This window comes from Agelaius phoeniceus, chromosome 10 (genome assembly GCF_051311805.1).
Source record: "Agelaius phoeniceus isolate bAgePho1 chromosome 10, bAgePho1.hap1, whole genome shotgun sequence".
NCBI lineage: Eukaryota > Metazoa > Chordata > Aves > Passeriformes > Icteridae > Agelaius > Agelaius phoeniceus.
In genome coordinates this window covers 7,794,228-7,814,051 of record NC_135274.1, presented here as the reverse complement: position 1 = coordinate 7,814,051, position 19,824 = coordinate 7,794,228, and the positions used below count along the sequence as shown (strand labels likewise).

The following is a 19,824-nucleotide window of genomic DNA, read 5'->3' as shown; positions in this document are numbered from 1 at the left end:
TCACACTAAAGCTTTACAACAAATGCCACAGGATATTCTGTGATGTTCTGCACCATCTTCACCAGCTTCAGGAGTTGTCTCTGTTGAAACAAACACAACTGCTTTAGTAACACAGTGGCCAATAAAACAGATATGATACAGATGAAATTCCAGTCTGTTGTGTCCAAAAGGCCCCTTTAAAAGGTTCTGAGGTGGCAGTAAGAACTGAAATGTGCATTGACATCTTACCCATCCTAGACTGTGAGGTCACTCTCCAGGAGATCTCAGCCAAGTGATGCTGTACCCAGCAATGAACACAAAGCCATGTGTCCTTATGGCCCTGCTCTGTAACACAAACATGAACTGTGACTCTTGTGTGGCAGCAAATACAGCACTCTGTCTCTGTAAGGAGGTACAAGGCACTCTACCTTGAAGCAATAAAAATGATCCAAGTGGTCTCAAAATCCAAGGACAAAGCTGTTTCCTTCATTGCCTCCTGGTGGAAATTCTGGATTTTGTAGCATTAAAGAGGAATGTGCCAAACTGTCTGTGAAAGGAGAGGTGAGCAATAGGAACTCCAGCTACCAGAGAGCAGAGCCACTGCTGCAGAGCCCTGAGTGCTGCCCCTCCAGATGGGCACAGCCTGCCCAGCAGCCTCCTGCCTCCCCAGGGGCTGGCCCTGCTCCAGCCCAGGGAGATGGTGCTGTCAGCACAGACCCCCAGAGCAGCACTGTCCTGACAGCTGAAGGGGACACACACTCTGCCAGCTGTGCTGCTCCACAGCCCTCTCCTCAGCTCCAGGCACCACCATTCCCTGTGCCTTTGGAGCAAGCCTGGAATCCACCTGTGTCCCAGCACTGCCAGAAGGGTGCCCAAAGGCTCTGACTGCAGCAGGAAAGCACAGCACACATACAGGCAGGATCAAGAAGCACTCAGGAGCTTCATGTACTTAGCAAAGTCTGGTTCTGTGACTGCTTTGGTGACACAGCACCAAACCCAGGCACAGGGAAGTGCTGCAAAAGGAGAGAGGAAGGAAAAGGTGCTGCCTTTAGCAGCAGCCTGCACTTCAGTTAACTGGAAGTGGAAGCTCAGCTTCACACAACTGGTCCCAGCCACATTGTGCAGTGTCCCTGGTGAGTCCAGACAGGGCAGCAAGGGTGGTCATGTGAGGGATTACCCTACAAAGACATTTGTTTCTTGCCTGAAGAATACAGGAACAGTGTGTGACTTAAGAGGAACCCATAAAGGCAGATGCAGAGAATTGCTTTTGTCAGCAGCCAGGGCAACCAACCACACATGGCAATGACCCATGGATACTGCAGTCAGAAACCAGCCCTAGGTGTGACCTTAAACCTTTCAGTCTCACCCTTCCACGCACTTGAAACACCAAATACCAGGGTGCATTGTGCCACAGGCACTTCCCACACTCACCCATTCACGTGCCTCCATAATTCCCTGGCCATTCCTATACCTGTTCTGGCTTAATATTTAAGTTGTCTTGCTCCACAGGGACTAAACATATTGATTATACACTGCTGCTCACTGTCATGTTCAAGTGCATCTACAATTGATTATACAATGTCATTGTTCACTGTCATGTTCAAGTGCATCTACAACATTTAGAATGGATTCTCATTATACATTTTCATTAGTGTGACAGTTCAGGGCTTGCCCTGAAGAAGTGTCTTTGTGCCATCTGCTCCTTACAGGAAAGGAACAAGCATGTGTGTGCCAGGAGCCTCCCAGCTGCCATGTGTGGTGCAGCCCCAGGCAGGCCCTGGCAAGCAAACAGGAGAAACTTTAAGCCCTCAGCCCTGTTGGATACAGCTCCCACCAGGTCTGTCATTATTTGAATTTGTTACTGCTGCAGAGATAAAACTTCCCAACATTTATACCTTTTATCCAGATTCACACCCAACACCAGTCAAATTCAAGGCTTAAAAAAAAGCACAAACACACTTAGGTAAAGTACCAGTCTTAGTGCTGACTGCAGAGCTGGAACAAAGCTACTGAACAAACCCCAGCCACAAAAGCTTGGGGACAGAGAGCCTGGACAGGCATCCTGGCAAAAGAAAGGTTGGACAGCAGATCCCTGGAGGCAAATGGTCACAGATTCTCCAAGCCTCAGCGACAGAAACCTTCAAACAGGCAGCCTTCCATGTCTCAGCAGCCCAGCACTATTCAGGGTGACTTAGTAGCTCCCAAAGACCAAAGAACTTTTTTTCCATTCATCAGGCCAAAAAAGATGTTTTTATAGATTTGCTTAAGACCAGAAAGAACCATTATTAACCTTTGGAATAACCCTTGGCACACACAAGTAGATTATTTTTCTTTTGGAAGCAGTAGTTAAAATACCTCATGGTGAGCAATATTAAAAGCACCTATATTTTTAAATAAGTAAAGGATTTGCTGGTAGAACCAGTGGCAGATCCCAAAGGGAGGCAGAGGCACCTCAGGGGATCAGAGAAGCAGCCTACCGTGGTGATATACCGGGAATGGAACTCCGGAGCGTCCTTCAGGAACGTGAGGCCAGGATGAGTTTCTACCACATCCTGCAAGGTAAGAGAAAATGAAATGAAATAGATTTTTTTCTCCTTTTAATGCTTAGAAGTTATGGGTTTACAAACCAATACTTTTGCTTACTCTTGAAACTATTTGCAGCATCAACATTAAAACTGAAATCTTTTACTCTACCAAGAGAACCTTCTATTACAGTAATAGAATGCATTTGCTGGGCAATACGCACCTGGTGGGCCAGTTTGATTTACTTAAGGACAGAAAAACAAAGGAAGAGAGTTAGTGAGTAGATGAAAACTCATTTTCATTGAACGATACAAAAATTAATTAGTTGACCATGCAACTATCTCCTCTCCAAGATTTTTGTTTTCCTCCATTCATTGAAGGCATTAACATTTGTTAGAACTAGGTGTCAGAAATAAACATTCCTTGAGAAAGTCTCCTTTGTCCAATGAAAGCTGTGTGAGCCTCAGAATGCTTACAGATATGATTAACGCTTTTCCAAAATTCACATGGACTACTTGTGGAGATGCCTCTTTCTCAAGACCAGCTTTTTTTAAGTCAAACACTGGCTCACAATGCCAAATCTGCATGATCAAATCCATGGAGAAACTGCTCAGATCCTGTATGAATCAGTGCCTGTGTAATTTCTCCATGTCTGACTCTACCCTTTAAAGGTGTTCCAAGTTCTGCTGTGCCTGTTCCATGCCATGGTGCCCTCAGGGGTGTGAGATGCCCAATTTCTGGGCAGTATAACAGGATGTCTCAGATGGTGGCGTAAATCAGAGCAATTTTGCTGATCTCTGGCTGACTGACAGACAGGACTGTGCATGCCTTGGATTGCACCAGGAGCTAAAGAGCAGAGCTGCAATCCACCAGGAAAGGCAGGGTGCCCAGTGGAGAAGAGATGAAGAACAACATGAGAAAATGTACCCATCACAGCCCCAGTTTTGTCTGAGACTGAAACAGCCAGCACAGACACAAAATCTTTCCCCAAAGCAGCATCTCCACAGAGGTTTTACCCAGAGGGCAGCACTGTGTGAGAAATGTAGGGATGTGTGGAAAAGATCAGACAAAGTACTGCTGATAGAGGAGCAGATGGACATGATTTAGAGACACTATAGAGAAGCCCTATCCAGAGCCTGCATAAATGGCCACAAATAATTAAAACAACTGTTCTTTGTTAAAGATAATGAAAGGGAAAGAAAGACATGAAATGAGGATGTGCAGATTTAGCCTGAATATGAGGGGAAAAAAAAGCAGTGACATTTGTGCACTAGCAGGTTTAGAGGCATATACAGAACAACTGGAACTGCAGAAATTTTATATACTCCATGTGATACTGTATCTGGTAGTCTGGCTAGACAAATTTAATTATAACTGTCTTGCCAAGCAACTTTTACAACTTTTCCAATAAGCTTTTATGTTGTACTTGACTACCAACAGCAACAAGCATTTTTCCCAATATCCACATTGAGAAATGGGGCAAATTCCAGCCTGGGTTACCAGGCACTGGTAAATATGAATCCTGAGAAAAGACCAGTCCTCAATGCCTTTAGAAGCATTTGCAGCTGGTTCGGCACTTAAGCACTTCAGAAACTAATTTCTATTTCACTCCAAGATGAACCCCACCCAGGTGCTGTTCAAACCAAAGGTCTGCTCGTCCTTGGTAAACATTTATTGCCATGGAAACAAAGAAGGTGCCAAGTGAAGGCAGCGGAGCTGGGGCAGTACCTGCAGCAGCGGGATGAAATCCTCCTGTTGTAGGCAGTCACAGCCAGGCTTTGCCAGAAGGGAAGTGAACCTGGAGGCATCGTCGTGGCAGCTCCGCAGGATTCTGTGGGAGAGGGGAGGAGTTCTTGCCAGCCCTTCGCACCTCCCAGGAGCCCCGGGAGGGTCACAAGGGCCTTAAAGCACAATACACCTGTGCTGGGAATCACTCAAATGCTGACCTCAGACTGCCAGCCCTTCCTTCAAGGTCTTTCAGCTGCACCAGGGCACTCAGCAGGGATTTTTTCCAGGTTAACGCTGCTGTGGTAAAGCAGCTTTCTTATTAAACATCTGTGGAATCAGAATAAGTAACCTGACTCTTGCTAATGCTGCAGGCTCACTCCAAGTGAACAGCACCAGCCCAATGGGATGCCACGGGATGTGCTCTCCAATGTTACCCTTCACTGCACTGCAATATCTGGGGAGATTGCCAAACTACAGGCACTGAGCATTCACCCACAAAAATCACTTCTCAGAAAGAAAAAGGGCATCCCCTGTTAATTATGGTCCATCTGGAGCTGTGCACCAAAGCCACAGAGAACAGCCTAATGAAGGCATTGGTAGGACTGAGCATTTGGAGAAGGTGTAAACTCAGTCCCCTCCGGCTGACAGTGTGCATCTGACACAGCAGTTCTTGTCTCTCTCTTCTTCTCACACAAAATACTGCACTTGCCAAAGGTATCACAGTTATGTGATTAACCCCAGAGAAACTCATGAAGAGGGGAACTCCATGCCATTTACCAAACACTGGTAACAGAACACAACATTTGAATATATCAAACACTATGTTGTTCACTTAGTATTAGGGAAACTCAGAAAACTACACTGTTTTCTTCATTAACTCTGAAAATGCAAATGCACTGTAATTATTTACTGTGAGTGATTATTCACCACTTTCCTCTCCTGAAAGTGCATGAACATAGTGCTGAAGTGGCTGTAGTTCTCTAGCAGAGATCACACTAACTTGTTTCCTGCTAATTCTGGCCTCATCACTCTGGGAAAGGCAGACTTTACAAAAAAAGGGTTCCTTTAAATAAGCAAAAAAAGATTTAGCAATCCTTTTGGCTGCACATTCCTATCATGGTAACTGTCAATTAACAGATATATTCTAAATCAGCTGCAGAGAGAGTTGCTAATGTTTTAGCTTAAAAAATCTGGCACATAAAGATGAATCCCAAAGCCCTGTTTTAGCCACAAACAAAAAGATCTGACATTCAGAAGTGTTTTATATTGAGAAATTCCTATAGACTTGACAACCAGCGAGCATGTGGCATCTTGAGAAGTCAGTCATATACTAAGAAAATTGGAAACAGGCTTCAGCAACTAAAGATACCTTGTTTAAAGTTACACCTGTGCTCACATGGCTGCAGTCAAACTTTACCAGAAATCCTACATTCCTTCTGTTTTTCAGCTTTCCAGCAAAATTTTGTAACTTTTGTAACTCAGAGGGGAAGAGGAGGGGATAAAAAATAGTATCTTTCTAAAAGAGCAATTAAGTGAGAAAAGCATACAAAGCTTGGCTTGGAAATGGGGTAGTTAAAAGGATACAGAAGAGGGACATGACCACAGTCTGCAAATATCTGAAGGATGTGAAAATCAGAGAAGTGAAAATGTGGTATCATACATTAGGGATTAATTAGAAGTAATTGGAGGAACCTAAGGAAGGAAAATATATTGTCTGTGTCATAACAAACTTAGAGAACACAGTCACCCCTTACATTTTTGTAACTTTGCCAGGATAACTAGAAGCTGTTTTGACAACATCATCACAGGAAATACTTTGGGAATTCAGGGTTAAAGGCTACATCAAGAATCTGAAGAGCAACCATTAAGTAAAAAATTAGAACTCTCTCAGGAGAGAAGATGGAGACGCTGTTCAGGTGTTTCACAAAGTACACTAAAGCCTGAATTGCCCTGGAGGGAAAAAGATGAGGCAAGAGAACAAGTCTGCTCCATGTCAGAGCTGACTCCAAGCATAATGCATCCACCCAGAGCTCTCCAATTCCACAGTGTGGACTGTCAAACTCCACAGATGAATTCAATAGCTTGCTTGGGAAGGCAGTAACTATTAAAGCTCCCAGAGTACCCAGTTATATGATCATGCTTATTTCCACATTCCTCTTTCTGTCCTGTAACACTATCACATACCTCCTCCCCCAGTTCCCAAATGGCACTTAGTGCACCAGTCTAGAGCAATAAGGCTGGGCACAAATACACCCCAAATCCACAGCTACCAGCTACCTCAGAATAGCTGACATTTCTGGGGAGCTTGTAAATATATTTTATACACCAACTAACTCAAAACATCTTACTATCTATACAATTACTTCCAAGGTTGTGGATATCACAGGAAAACAAGTGTTCAGAGGGTTTGGGGGGAAAACATCTCAAGCTGATGGATATTTTTAAGCCATTTAAAGAAGAGAAAAATTACTTGAAAACTCTGGTGGAAAAGAAGAAGAAAAAAAAGAAAAATATTTGTATGGCAGGCTGATGTCTTCTCCTAGAAAGAGTTTTGCATTTGCTATACTCACTTTCTCCACATGGACACAAAGGAGTGCACAGAAACACGTCCTGTCCTCTCTCCTCCAGATGCATAGAACAGAGGTGCTTTCCAGTAGAGTGGGCAGCCACATATCTGCAAGGAAAAACCAGGGCAAGGAGGAATACAAGAGCAGTCCCAAGAGGAACCTGCTCATTTACACACCAGATTCACCACTGAGACTTGACACAAGGGAAATAAAGTGGCAATGGCTTTCTGACTCACCTGTGTGCCATTTACTGCCTGCCAAGGTTGAGAATTCACACATAACTTTCTACTTTGTCATGTGCCCTTTCAAGTGGCTGAGAAACTCTCCTCTCAGGAAAAGGATCTGGACTACTCAAGGTCTGAACTGTTTAGCACAGTTCCTGGGGGTGGAATGGAGAGACAGGCACCTCCTTCCAGGAGGACACTCACAGCAGATACATCCCCCACCCACCCTAAAACAGGAGGGCCCTTTCTCCTATGGGATAACATGTCACAGGCAGCAAGGGAACCTCAAGTCTAATTAAAGACAATTAATGAGTAAATGCCTAAAGGTGAAGTAAATCCCACCCTGCAATTTTCAGTGCAGTGCCTTCCACCCAGCACAGTCCATTATTTCCAACACTGCAAGATCTCAGCAGGGGAACACAAAAATGAAAGCACACAGGGGAAGGATTGAATCCAGCCAAAGGACTCCCTGACCAGCACTCCTGAACCAGCCTCTGCAGAAGCTGCTGGCTCTCAATGGCAGTCCATGAAAGCTTGGGGAGAGCATCATTGCTCTGTTTACAGTGCCAGAGACTCATTCAGGGCAAGCTGATCATGCAGGATGTGTCTGATAAATGCTGGTTTGAGATCAGCAGCACTGTGAACTGCAGCTGAGGGAGAGGGAAAGAGAAGGGACCATCTTGTGTGCTCCCACACAAGTGCTGTGTGCTGTCCCCTGAAGGCAGAACTCATCACCAGCTGCACCACTGAATGTGCACAGCTCAGGGGCTGGGGGCTCACTAGACATTTCCCCCTTACATGTCCAGGAGCTGGAAGTTGGAAGCTGCTTCCTCACACAACACTGCAATACCACCTACAGCTCATGCTAGCTGAGCAGAACAGCTACAAAAAGCCACAAAACAGGCAGCTGATGCTACCTGAAACCACAGAAGCAGACAAGTTTCTGCCTCTGAGTTTCTGAATCTTCTGGGCAGAAATATGAAGGAATGGAGAAACAAAAATGCAATTTGTATTTGCTAAGAAATCTTAGAGAACTGCTTCATAAATCAAAGCCAGAACAAACACATATCTGATGTGACAATCAGCAAATTGAGCTCATTTTTGTTTACTATTATCTACATCTAAACAAAAAACTTCAGATCAAAAGGAAACTGGCTCTTTTTCTCCCTACAACAGCTGTGAGATAGACTGAAACTAAAACAAAGTATCTCTCCCAAAATTAAAAACCTAAAGAATAGATTCACAGAATCATTAAGGTTGAAAAAGCCCTCCAAGACCATCAGTGGTTACCTTAGCAATTTTCCCCATTTCACAGATGTTTGCTTTCCCATCTTCAAACTCTGCAAAGGCCTCTTCAATCCTGGCAATGATTTCCTCATGGTTAGTGCAGACACTGGGGAGTCCTTTAGGGAAGTAGAAACGTGGAATGTTTATGGGCACAGGGGTACTGCTGCTGGCTTTATTCACAGGCAGAGGAGTGCAAGTGCTAACCACAGGCTGCAGGGGAGCTGGGGATGAAGTTCCTGCCTTCTTCTCTTGTTTACTTTGAACCTGAAAATACAATAAATAACAAACACATTTTAACATCACGGTACACAGAGCAGGAAAAACAGTTTGTGCTTCCAGTGATTAGGAGAAGATTAAACCCCACCAACAATTAAATTATGGCCTGGGGATAAAAATGCATCTTAAATAGGCAATGACAATTTCTTGCATTATTAACCAGTGTGGATTTAGGATGTCACACCTATTTTATGCTATTTCTGAGCATTTTACATATGTAGATGTGGCTCATGATTTCCTATTGAGTCACTCTGCAATTCAGTGATACCACAAAGGAAAATGCTATTTCCTCTCATGCTGGACTTGGTCTCGTCATTCTGCCCCATGAACAACAAAGTATCTGCTCTTCAGTATTTCCCCTCTGAAGCAGAGCACCCACCCACACAAGCAGCTTGCCTAAAGTATGACCAAGGCTACATTCAAACAAGGACATTTTCTATCCATTGGGAGCATAATTAGCTATGCCAAAGCACTGCTTCAGAGATAAATTACAAAAATATTTTCAAGACTTCCTTCCCAACTTCAGCAAGTCTTTTATTTTGTGCCCAACTTAAACAGTCCCAGACCTGATTTTGTGAAAGGTACAAAGCACTGGTAAATCAATTTTTCCATCAGGAATTAGGAGCAGCCAGCAGCGTGTCATTAGGCATTCACATGATGTCTTTTCCTCACTCCTCTCCTATCTGTAACAGACATATGGCTGATATGGTGATCCCCATGGATCCCCTCCCCAGTGAATCTCCAGTTCTAGCTCTACATCACAGGCAGCATTTGTATTTAAGTACACAATGAGACCCTAAACCAGGGAATTTTTCAGACATGGGAGGGAGCATTTTTTAAACTTTGACAAGTAACTACAGTATAAGCTGCAAAATCAGCAGCTGGAATGTGGAAGGATGAGGAATTCCCTGCTCCCCCAGGGAGACACTCCTTCTTGGGAAAAGGCAACAGGCTTTCCCACTGCACAATGGCTCCAACACAAGAGTTTCATTAATACAACAACATATGTGATAAGGCGCAGAAGGCAACAGTCAAGTAAATACAGCTGTGACTTTCAGTTTGTTTATTCTAACTGTTTCAAAACAAAATGGTTTCAGGATAAAGCAGCCAAGTCTGAGTCCACTAAATGCAGAAGAATGTATATGATGAACTGGCTTTACTTCATTATTTTCTTTAAACTTGGAGCTTTTTTCTTAACATATACTGAATCTCCCAACTATCCTCAGATTTGCTTGCAATGAGGTAAAGAAGTGAGAATTGTAAAGGCTTCTTTAAGCACTACTTCTACCTGCAGCTTATAATACTTTATAACCCATTCATCAGAGACCCATGGAAGAAGAGACAAGGATTTGCCTCCTCTTCACTCCTCTTCTCCATGGCGCTTTCTTTAAATGGGAGACCTCTTTCTTCTCCCAAATGCTGTTCATTTCAGGAGCAGGAACACTGGCACACATATCCCACCAGCCCAAACCAACTTTTGTCCCTAACTGCTCTGTATAGAACACATTAACCTGGAGCTTGGGGCTCTTCAATTTTCCTCTTCTCTGTCTTGCTACACAGAAAAGCTGGAGATCATTTTCAGCCTTCAATATTTCTATCAATACCAGTACTCAGAGTTTGAACAGCTCTTAACCTTTGGAGAGCCAGCCTGATCACTGATACCTGTTCTCCTTCCTGTCCTCCTCACACACTGCACATCTTTGTGTCTGCTCCTCAGTGATGCTGGAGCTCGGGGGGGCCAGGGAGTTCCTGGAGCTCATGAGGGCTGGAGGATGGTGAGCACCAGCCCTGGTCACTCTGTCCCACAGCAGGACAATGCAGGTGATCTGAGGTGGTGGCAGAGGTGAAGCTGGGCAGAGCTGGACACTCACTTTGGGAGCACAGTTCACTGGGTTAAATAAAGACAACTCCTCTCCCAGCTTCCTCCTGCCCTCTCCTCAGCAGAGCTCCAAGAGCAAAGCCCAGACCAAGTGAATGTGTGTGGGGAGGGAGCACCAGCCCCAGTTCAGGGGTCACACAAATCCCCACTTCTGCTTCTACCATCTGCTCCCACCCTGCCCTGCCTGGGGTTCTCCAGCCAGGACCCAGCTCTGCTCAGGAGTTTTCCCTTTCTGGATCCCAGCAGAGGGGAAGTCCCTGCCGGTCTCTCACAGCACCATATTCATACAAACAATGCAAAGCTGGAACAGACATAGAAGTGCCAACTGCAGCCACTTGAGTTCTATAATAGGACTTCACATCAGTTTGCTGGAGGCCACTTCTCACAAACAGGTTTATTGCTCCCTAATCTCCTCAGGATATGCAGGCACTCCCAGCTGCCAGCACTGGGAGGAACAGAGAGAAATGACTCAAAGTTCAGAAAAAGTTCCACAAACCAAGATGTTCCTTCAAAGGACACGGACTCTTCACTGTAACAATACATCCCCTTCCCTTATAGTACAAGGGAATGATAAAATTGTATTTTTGTTTTCTTGGAAGGTGAAGAGAAGTTCCCAAGTAGAGCACAAGAGCTCTCTGGGCCATTTCCCTCCCTTCTGCATTTCACACACATCCCAACATGGCCCACAGCCTGAGCTGACCATGCTGGAACATAACTCACCCCCTCTGCCCCAGTCTCCACCTCCCAAAAACCCCAGCAACTCCTCTGCCAGGCACTCCCAGAGCCAGCAGTGCTTGGTACCAGCTCACACAGGTCAGGAGCACAGAGGATCATTAATTTCCTGATCCACACCCACCACACAAGGCAGAAGGTCAGAAACCTATAGGGAAACCCAGGGAATTCTGCTGGCCTTGGAAGGAGGGAGCCAGTTTAGACTCAGGTTCCCAGCTGAGCTTCCCTGTAACTGTGACTCACTCGCTCCTGCTCAGCCCAAGCAGGAGCAAGCACTGCTCAGGGAGAGCTGCTTTTCACACCCTACCTCAGGAACAGAAATACAATTTTTGAACTCTGTCTTCTTCCTTCTCATATAAGAAATGAGCTGTTAATGACACAGTGGGAAAAAACCAAGCAGCAACTAGTCCTTGAGGATTTTGTTCCCTAGAACAACCTTACAAATTAATACTCTGAGATGGGTATAACCAGATGCAAACCACTATGGGGATAAGAAGAAGTTAATTACAACTCTTTGTGAAAAAAATTTAAGAAAGTGGTATGATGGGGAATTCTGTGGAAATTCCTTGGAAATAAACAGTTTCTTATTACAAAAAATTAGCCTTAAATGCTGCTTGCCTAGCAGAACACACTTCTCCAACAGGGATGTGCATTTTCAGAGAGGACAACTAAGAAAGGAAATGACAAATACTCTAATAAACCTTTTGGCTTTGTTACAATAATTAACAGATAAATTTTATTTTTCTTTCTGTGCTCAAGAGAAAGGTGAGATTAAAGGCCATTTTTAAATACCACTCTGTAGCATTCTGTAATTTACCCTAACTAAAATCTGTCTATCCACTCTATCACCTTTTGCCAGCCATACAATTTATTTACAGACAGACAAAAATAGTGACATCTGTGTTATAAATAAACCAGACAGAACTACAGCCTCATTGTAGCTACACAAACAAAGCACAGACTAAACCTCTGCCATCCCAGCCTGTCTCCCAGGGATGTGCCAGTCCCAGCAGAAAACTCCATGGAAGGAAGCAGTATCACACTAAGTGTTCAAATTCTTTCTGCTCCTTCCTCCTTGTCCCAGGCTCCAACAGGGTCCTAGATAATATATTTACCAGTTTCTTGCTTTATTTCCAAAGGGGATAGTGTAATCCTCTTTTCTAGGGTACAGTGACTCAGCCTGGGTTCTCGCAGTCCACAATGCTGACTTCATGTCTCCTTTCATTTTTCATAGTTCCTGCCTTCCTCAAGTCTGATGGTACCTGGACACAAGCCATCCTCAAAGCTCCTCAGCTCTCCAGCACTGCTCTGTATCTCTTGCCCAAGACTTTCTCTTCCTTTCCTTCCCCAAAGCCCTTTCCATCAAGGAACCTTCCTGCTGCCTCTTTCTTACCTATTTCTAGGGACAGCAAGAACAAAGGCTCCAAACATCACAGAGCTATGAGAAGATGCATTTCTGGAGAGAATATTTTCTTCCAGGAAACAAATTCACCAGCAGAAACAAAGTCCAATCACAGCAAAACAAAAATTAAAACAAACTCTACCTAAGCAACTCAGAAACACAAAAGGATTTAGGTAGGAGTAGATACAGTGCTAATTGTAAGGCTGGATCAAGTTCCTCATGGCCTTACCCAGTGGAGCTTTGCAAACAGAGGCATCACACACCTCCACTGCCCAGTGTGCCTATGGATCTTGGACATGGCCCTCAGCAGCAGTTCAGGCTGAGAATGCCCTGGCTGAGCAAGAACAGGGCTGGTGGAGGGGACAGGGCACACGGGCTGAGCATCACCCTGCAGCAAGGGCTGATTACAAATAAGGCCAGTGATGTCCTGGACTGCCCTAGGAGTAAGGCCAGGAAGTTTTTACCTCTGTCTGACACTAGCAAGGCTGCATCTGGGTTCCTGGGACCAGTTTGGGGCCTTCACTTCAAAAAAGTGATGTAAAGAGACCAGCCAGAGACGTGAAGGAGGGAAATCAGAAAGCTGTGATCAGGATCAGGCCTGGCAGGCTGGGGGAAGGGAAGCCAAGGGATGGGCTAAGCACAGCCTGCAGCTCTTGGAAATGCAGTTACAGTGGCAATGGAACCAAACTGCAGCTTGGGAGGGTTAGGCTGGAGGACACTGAGGGAAGTACAGCCTGTGAGAGGTCACCAAGAGGGGCTGAGCAAATCCCTATCTTTGGGGAAAGCCAGTGCTGATGTGACCCAGGGTTAGAAATAGTATTCCTACAAGTGAGATGTTGGATTAGAGACCTGCCTTCCTCCCAACACTGCTATGGGAGGAAGATCCCAACTCTGATCCTTCCATAAATAGTTCTGCAAAGGATAAGCACAAGAACTGCAATGTCCAGCTCTTGAGATAGAAGTTTAGCAGCACTCTTCTTCCCCTCCTTCCTGGCCAACATCTGTGTGTTCCACAAAGCAAAGAGGTGTTCATTGACCTCTCTGCTCCTATCACCACCTTATCACCTTTCCACCTGCCAGCACTTGTGTTTTCTTACTGGGCCCAGTTACCTCTACTCTCAGCTCATCCCATGCCCCAGTACAGCCCCACAAGGCACAAAATTTAATTCCACCTCACTGCTGCCACTTGGGAGAACCCCATCCCTGCCCTCCACCTCCAGAGGTCCACTGTCCCTCTGGGAACCCATCTCACCCATGTGGAAAGACAGCAACCAGACCTGGCCTTGTTGCTGGATGATACCAAACTGTGTTATGAATAAAAGCAGCTCACAGAAAAACCTGTGGGGCCCAGGACAAGAGAAGGGTGACACATGGTGAGGAGGCAGCAAGAAAAGAAGAAAAAGACCATCTTTTTTGAACACTGCAGCATTTCACTTGCCTTGAACCGGCAGCCCCAGTCATTCCCAACGCATTCAGCACAGAAATTGTTCCTGCTTCTGACCAGGCAGAGGGCTCGTGGAACAAAGCCTCGTCCATTTTTCCAGCTGTTCTACGCGGAGGTCTCTGCAAACCCTACCCCGGTTACATCCTCAGTGATCAGACTAACTCTGGAGAGGGAATTTAGCTGTGCTGGGGTTCCTGACAGTCTCTCCCAAGTGCTCGGCCCCGCCCAAGCCATTACTGCACATTATTACCTCATCCAATTCTCCCCTGGGGAGTGAAAAACACACGTTCCACAGATTAACCTCTGAGTTGTACTTTAACCTGTCAGCAGAACGCATGAAAAAATGGGCCACAATATGTTTTGGAGGAATTTTAATGCTGTTTCTTAGGAAACAGCTGCACTGCTCCTAATTTCAACTTTTTAACGTCCTCAGCTGGGTCACCCATTACTTAAATACAGATAAAGCTCAAGATGGGCCGATTTCAGCAAATTGTGAACACTCTAAATCTGGAGTGACTACATGTCCATTTGGTGTCCTAGCACATCCAATCTTTTGTCAGTTGTTCCAGAGAGCGAGTACAGCAGCTGGGGTTTACCAGAAACACAGTTGTGATACAGTTTCCATTTCCTTGGCTACACCTCTGTGATCTTCAGGGCTTTTTGCAGACTAAATGATTCTATTATCTCCTTCTGCCACAGCCCAGAGAGGGTAGAAAACAGCACAAAGAAGCACCTTGGGATGGTAAAATCATAAAAACCAAAGCCAGGTAGGCTGGTCTGCAGAGATATGTACAGTTCACAGCAGACAGCAGAACCTCGTGGTTCTTCCAACATGCAACAGCAAACGTTCAGAGCAACCACACAAAAATCCCACAGAAGATACTTAAGTCTTACAATACTTCTCCCCATTATTAAATCACTGCCCTTGCTGTTGATTTCCCCCCTTGTTTACAAAGACATTTTAACTCTGCAATCTAAGCCTGGAAGGTTTATTTTTAAACCTGCTGGTATCTAGCTGCAAATAACTTTCTGCAAATAGACACGCCTAGAGGGGACACAGATTGATTCTGTGATCCAATAAAAAAATACAAAAAAAAAAAGATAAAGAAATGCCAAGTGTCCAAACCTGGGCCTGCTGGAAGGCCTTGAGGCGCCTCTTGAAGCGAGATGGAAGAACAAAGTCACAGCCCTTGGCAAGGAAAGCTAGCTCCCCTCCCAGATCTGGGTCCCTCCGCAGAGAACTCTCCTTGATCATCATCCTGGGCAGCTCCTAAGCAGATGTTGACCTTTCCAGAAGGGCCACGGGCACTCTGGAGGAGACCACGTCAAGACCAGCACGTTGCTTTCTCGGGTTTGATTTTTTACAGGCAAAAAATGACAAATGGCTTCAACATATTATGTCTTCTCTCTCTTCACAAGGACAACATCTAGCAATTTTATCTGACTCCTGAAGCCAGAGTTCCCTACTTGAACCAATATTCAAAGTGTCTTTCAGTACCACCAGGATCTTCTGCCTTCTTGTAATACTTTAATTGAGAAACATGATCTACAAGTGAATCTATTTCCCTGCTGGCTACATGACAGACAATCTGTCCTTGGCTTGTAATAGGCCAGGGGTGACATGAGAAAGGAAGCACCCACCACCACTACCAAGAGCTCTAAAATTAGATGCCCTGCAGAGGTGGCTAAATATACCATCTTCCCCAATAGTTCCTGCTTGTGTGCTCCAGTGCTGAGACCTGAGGGGCACCTCTGGGTCAGTCAGGCTCAGCTAGAGTTAAAGCAGGCTCAGCCAAGGGCCCTGCCTGTGGGATGGCAGTGGTTTGAGGTCCCTGCTGCTGAGGTGAAGCACAGGAGCAGCATTAGTTCCCACTCTCAACTGAAGGCTGTAATTTTCAAAAAACATCATTTTTTCCTTCTTGCTGGAAAAAGAAAATCATCTGGTTCCTTTATTGCCAAGCAAGCACATAAGGATGATCTTGGATAATAAGCTCAGTCATTCCCAAGCAGCTCTTAAGAAAACAGTTTCCTAAAGACATCAAAATGCATCATTCTTGTTATTCACTTTCCCCATAACTCCCACGAGGCAAAGGCAAAGCAATTCTCAGAGGACAGTACTCACTTTTTCTCTGCACAACTTGGAGCAAGCAGACTTCAAACCCCTGCTCTAACTTTGTCTAGGCTTGTTAGAAGTGTGTTCTCCTTCTCTTATCATGAGAAAGGTGCTGAACCAGGGCCTAAATCCAATTCTTCCCACACAAAAGAGTCCCATGGAGTGCTTCCCCTACCTGACTGTAAAACATGAGCTGCTCTGCCAGGATGCTAAGTTCAGTAGCTCAGAAAAACACCCAATTTCAAGCTAGTAGGGCTTGCTCTCATCAAGGTATTGCATTTGAAATGCACAGGTCTCAGTGAGGCTCACAACAGAAAGCTTTTATTGGACATGTGCCTCAGATGTCTTTTCCTGGGCTCCTGTAGTTAACATGAAGTCCAAATGAGTACAAAGCCTAACAGTGACACAAAGAGGATGGGGATGAAAAAATAACCTCCAAAAGGGAAAAGGCAGGCAGGAATGTTTGAAGAGGAACTGCCACCAAATAAAGGATACACAGATCCATGTGCAACACATTTGGAACAAATGTTGGTTTTTCTTACTCTGACAATTTTTTTCTAAACATTAAGGCAACACCTAAAGAGTCCATGAGGCTGCACTGTAGTGGGAGTGCTGCAGATCTCATGCAGCAGCATGTCAGGAGGTGATTTATTGTAAATCATCTGTGGCAAGTGATGAATTACCTCATGTTCTGCTTACAGCCTGCAGAGGAAATGAAGCCCAAGGAACCTCTCTGACCTCCAGCTGCATCCAGACCAGCTACAGAGACCTTTACAGACATATGCATTAAAGAGACACACTAATCTGCAGCCACTAGCTCCTCTAAAAAACCAGCACAGCCAAATCTTTTCATGCTCAAATTAACGAATCACAAAGGACCTCAGAAGTTTGGGAGGTTTTCACTGCTAACCTGAAAAAAAACAAGCAATCCAGAGGCAAGGCTCATTGTGTCTGTATTCCAATGTTTTGGAATAGGTTTCTAGCAGGCTACTTCCTATCCTCAAAACACACAAGGTGGGTATAAATAAAGATATAAACACACAGGACTAGGAGAAATCAACAGTAAGTGAATCTTGTTTAACAGCTTCAAAGTCAACTGGACAAAACCCACAGAGAAAAGTGGGGTCTCAACAGCCAGACCAAGTGCACAAACCACAAACCCAGCAATCCCTCCTTGCTGTAGGTGACCCAGCTTAAAGGTGAGAGATGCCAGACTGCCTGTCAGCTGCCTTTCATTCTGAGATACTTTAGATTCACTTAGACTTGTTTTTATTTCAGTAACTGTTACCAACAGAAAAAAAAAGCCCATAGTTATTCACTGTTTGTGCTGAGAAGTAATGAATAATTGATGTTTGAAAGGAATGAAGATTGTGTACATAGCTTAAGTGACAGATATTATCAATATCTGATCAAAACAATTCTTAACATATATAAGATGAAAGTTGATTTTCCAGAGAGTCTTACATTACATTTTAGGCACCCTTTGAGAATATAGAATTATTTCAGAAAAAAGGTTAAAGTTACTGTGACATTATAGAAGTCATTTTTGCAATTAATCACCCCATTATTATTATATTCCTTGAAAAGAATATCATTATACTTGCAAAACAAAGGGCACAAAATTATGAAGGGGCAAAACTACAAGTTGCAAGGTCAACCTTGGCTTTCTATGATTCAGAAGCAGTTAATTCCACTCAGAGCCTTCTTAGGCCCCTTGATTTAAGCACACAACACAGACATTTTGATACAAAAAAGCCAAGTGTGTGGCCTTGAGATGGTGTTTCAGGGCACAGGGAGTTAAGAACCTTCTGAGAATCCCAGAAACACCCACCCCATCAGTCAGTCATTCAGGAGAGGCAGGATTAAACAGACACTACCTAGAGCCCACCCAGAGGAAATGTGGAAACAGGGAACAGCCTCTGGATACTCCACTCAAGGCTCTACCACCTGGGATACAGAATGGTTATAAAGGTGGTCTCATCAACCCACAACCCCTCTGCTCCCAGACCCACAGTCCCTGGCCACAAATGGTTGGATCACCCACCTGACATAAGCCTGAGCTATTCCACCTACTAAGATGGCAGAAAACAAAAGTATGAGCTAGGTTTAACTTACATATAAGCAGCAAAGGCAGTATAAAGAGGTTTCAGAACAATACAATAGGAAGTAGAGGCATGGAGGAGAGGGAAATGGGAAGCAGAACTGCTCTTTCTGGCTCACTACAACACAGGTAATCCTTTTGAGGAGATACCCAACAGTGGAGGGACAAAAACCAAAAGAGTCTCTTTGTATCAAAGCCTGGCCCTGACCTCTGCTCCCAAAATTATTCATAAACTTTTTTCAACAGCTCTTAAAATAAAACACATGAGCAGAACATGCAGGAGAGCCCTGCATCACTCACACTTGATTATGAAAACAGAAGGACCATGTTGCTCACAGATTTTTTCTAGGGTTCTTTCTAGAGAACCACTAGAGCACCACTCCAAGCATTGCCTGAATTTACTTTGTCAAATCAGCCAACCTGTACAGGCAGCAGACCAAGGACAGAGGTTACAGTTGAAAACATCCCCCACTGACTTCTCCAAGGACTTTGCCTGTGACATTTTACTCAAAGGCAGCAGTCTTTACCTTCCAACACAGCCCAACTCTCAGCATTTCTGCAGGTCGGCCCAGAGCATCCCCACAGCCCCATCTCCACCTTCTCTGCTCATTGGTTCCAGTTTCCCCCAATTCCCTCAAACCTGCTGGTCACTCCAGGCCTCCTCACTCCAGACAAAAATACAGATAATATTAGGGGGCTTACTGATCTCTAAAAGGCAACTGCATTCTTCTCACTGAATGACTTTTTTCAAAACCAACATACTAAAAAGTCAGCTTAAGAAAGGCACAGAGAACAGGAAATCCCAAAACAAATAGTTCAGAGGTTTAGAGATAAGCAATGGAAAACTGGATCTCAGAATGGGAAATGTTGGACATCTAAAAGTATGCAATGCTTCCTGGCCTGCCCAGAAGAAGTGTGATGCCCTTACTATGTGCTCTGCAAAACTGATGGACTTCTTGAGTATTCATTTCCTAGCTTCTAAATATTTGGGTTTTGAAGATGAAGAGGCAAGCAATCCTTTTGTTCTCTGTGGAGGATCATAGCTGGGTTGATGATAAAGAGGAAGTCTGTTGCTGATATAAATTAACACAGATTTAACACAGATAGGGCAGCAGAGAACAGCCTGGTCTGAAGGATTCTCCCTCTCCTTTTTCATTGCTTAGCATTTGAGGGATATTAAATCTGTCACAACCTTCACAAACAAAAGGTGTGCTGTGTTGTCATCAGTCTGAGAGCCTGAGGTTTCTGCATGTGTGCCCAGCTATTTGATAACAGCTTTATGAGCCTTAAGAAAATAGAACAAATACTTTGCATAATTGAGGCACACATGCAATACCAAGTGAGAATCCACATGCAGCTTCAATTACACCCAGAGTGATCCAGGAATATGGATGTATTCCCTAGATGCTACACCTAGCAAGGGACACATCTGTGCCACAAATAACAGCAAACCTCAGGGCGAGTGCAGAGCCAGCAGCCCAGTGCCTTGTGCCCAGTGCTGAGGGGACCAGCTCTGCCTCCCCAAAACACCTCTTCTCCCCCAGGGTCGGGTTCTGGGCATCTGCACAA

General features: G+C 44.7%; 1 protein-coding gene across 1 annotated transcript in view; it reads right to left on the bottom strand.

The window, feature by feature from the left end:
• LOC129124591 (serine/threonine-protein phosphatase 2A regulatory subunit B'' subunit alpha) overlaps window positions 1–19,824 on the bottom strand; it is a 50,490-nt gene that overhangs the window by 14,651 nt on the left and 16,015 nt on the right. The window contains exons 3-6 of the mRNA XM_054639639.2: window positions 8,312–8,572; window positions 6,801–6,904; window positions 4,231–4,333; window positions 2,457–2,531 (exon numbers count right to left, since the gene is read on the bottom strand). Coding sequence (XP_054495614.2) covers window positions 2,457–2,531; window positions 4,231–4,333; window positions 6,801–6,904; window positions 8,312–8,572 — 543 coding nt within the window. The remainder of the gene's footprint in view (window positions 1–2,456; window positions 2,532–4,230; window positions 4,334–6,800; window positions 6,905–8,311; window positions 8,573–19,824) is intronic.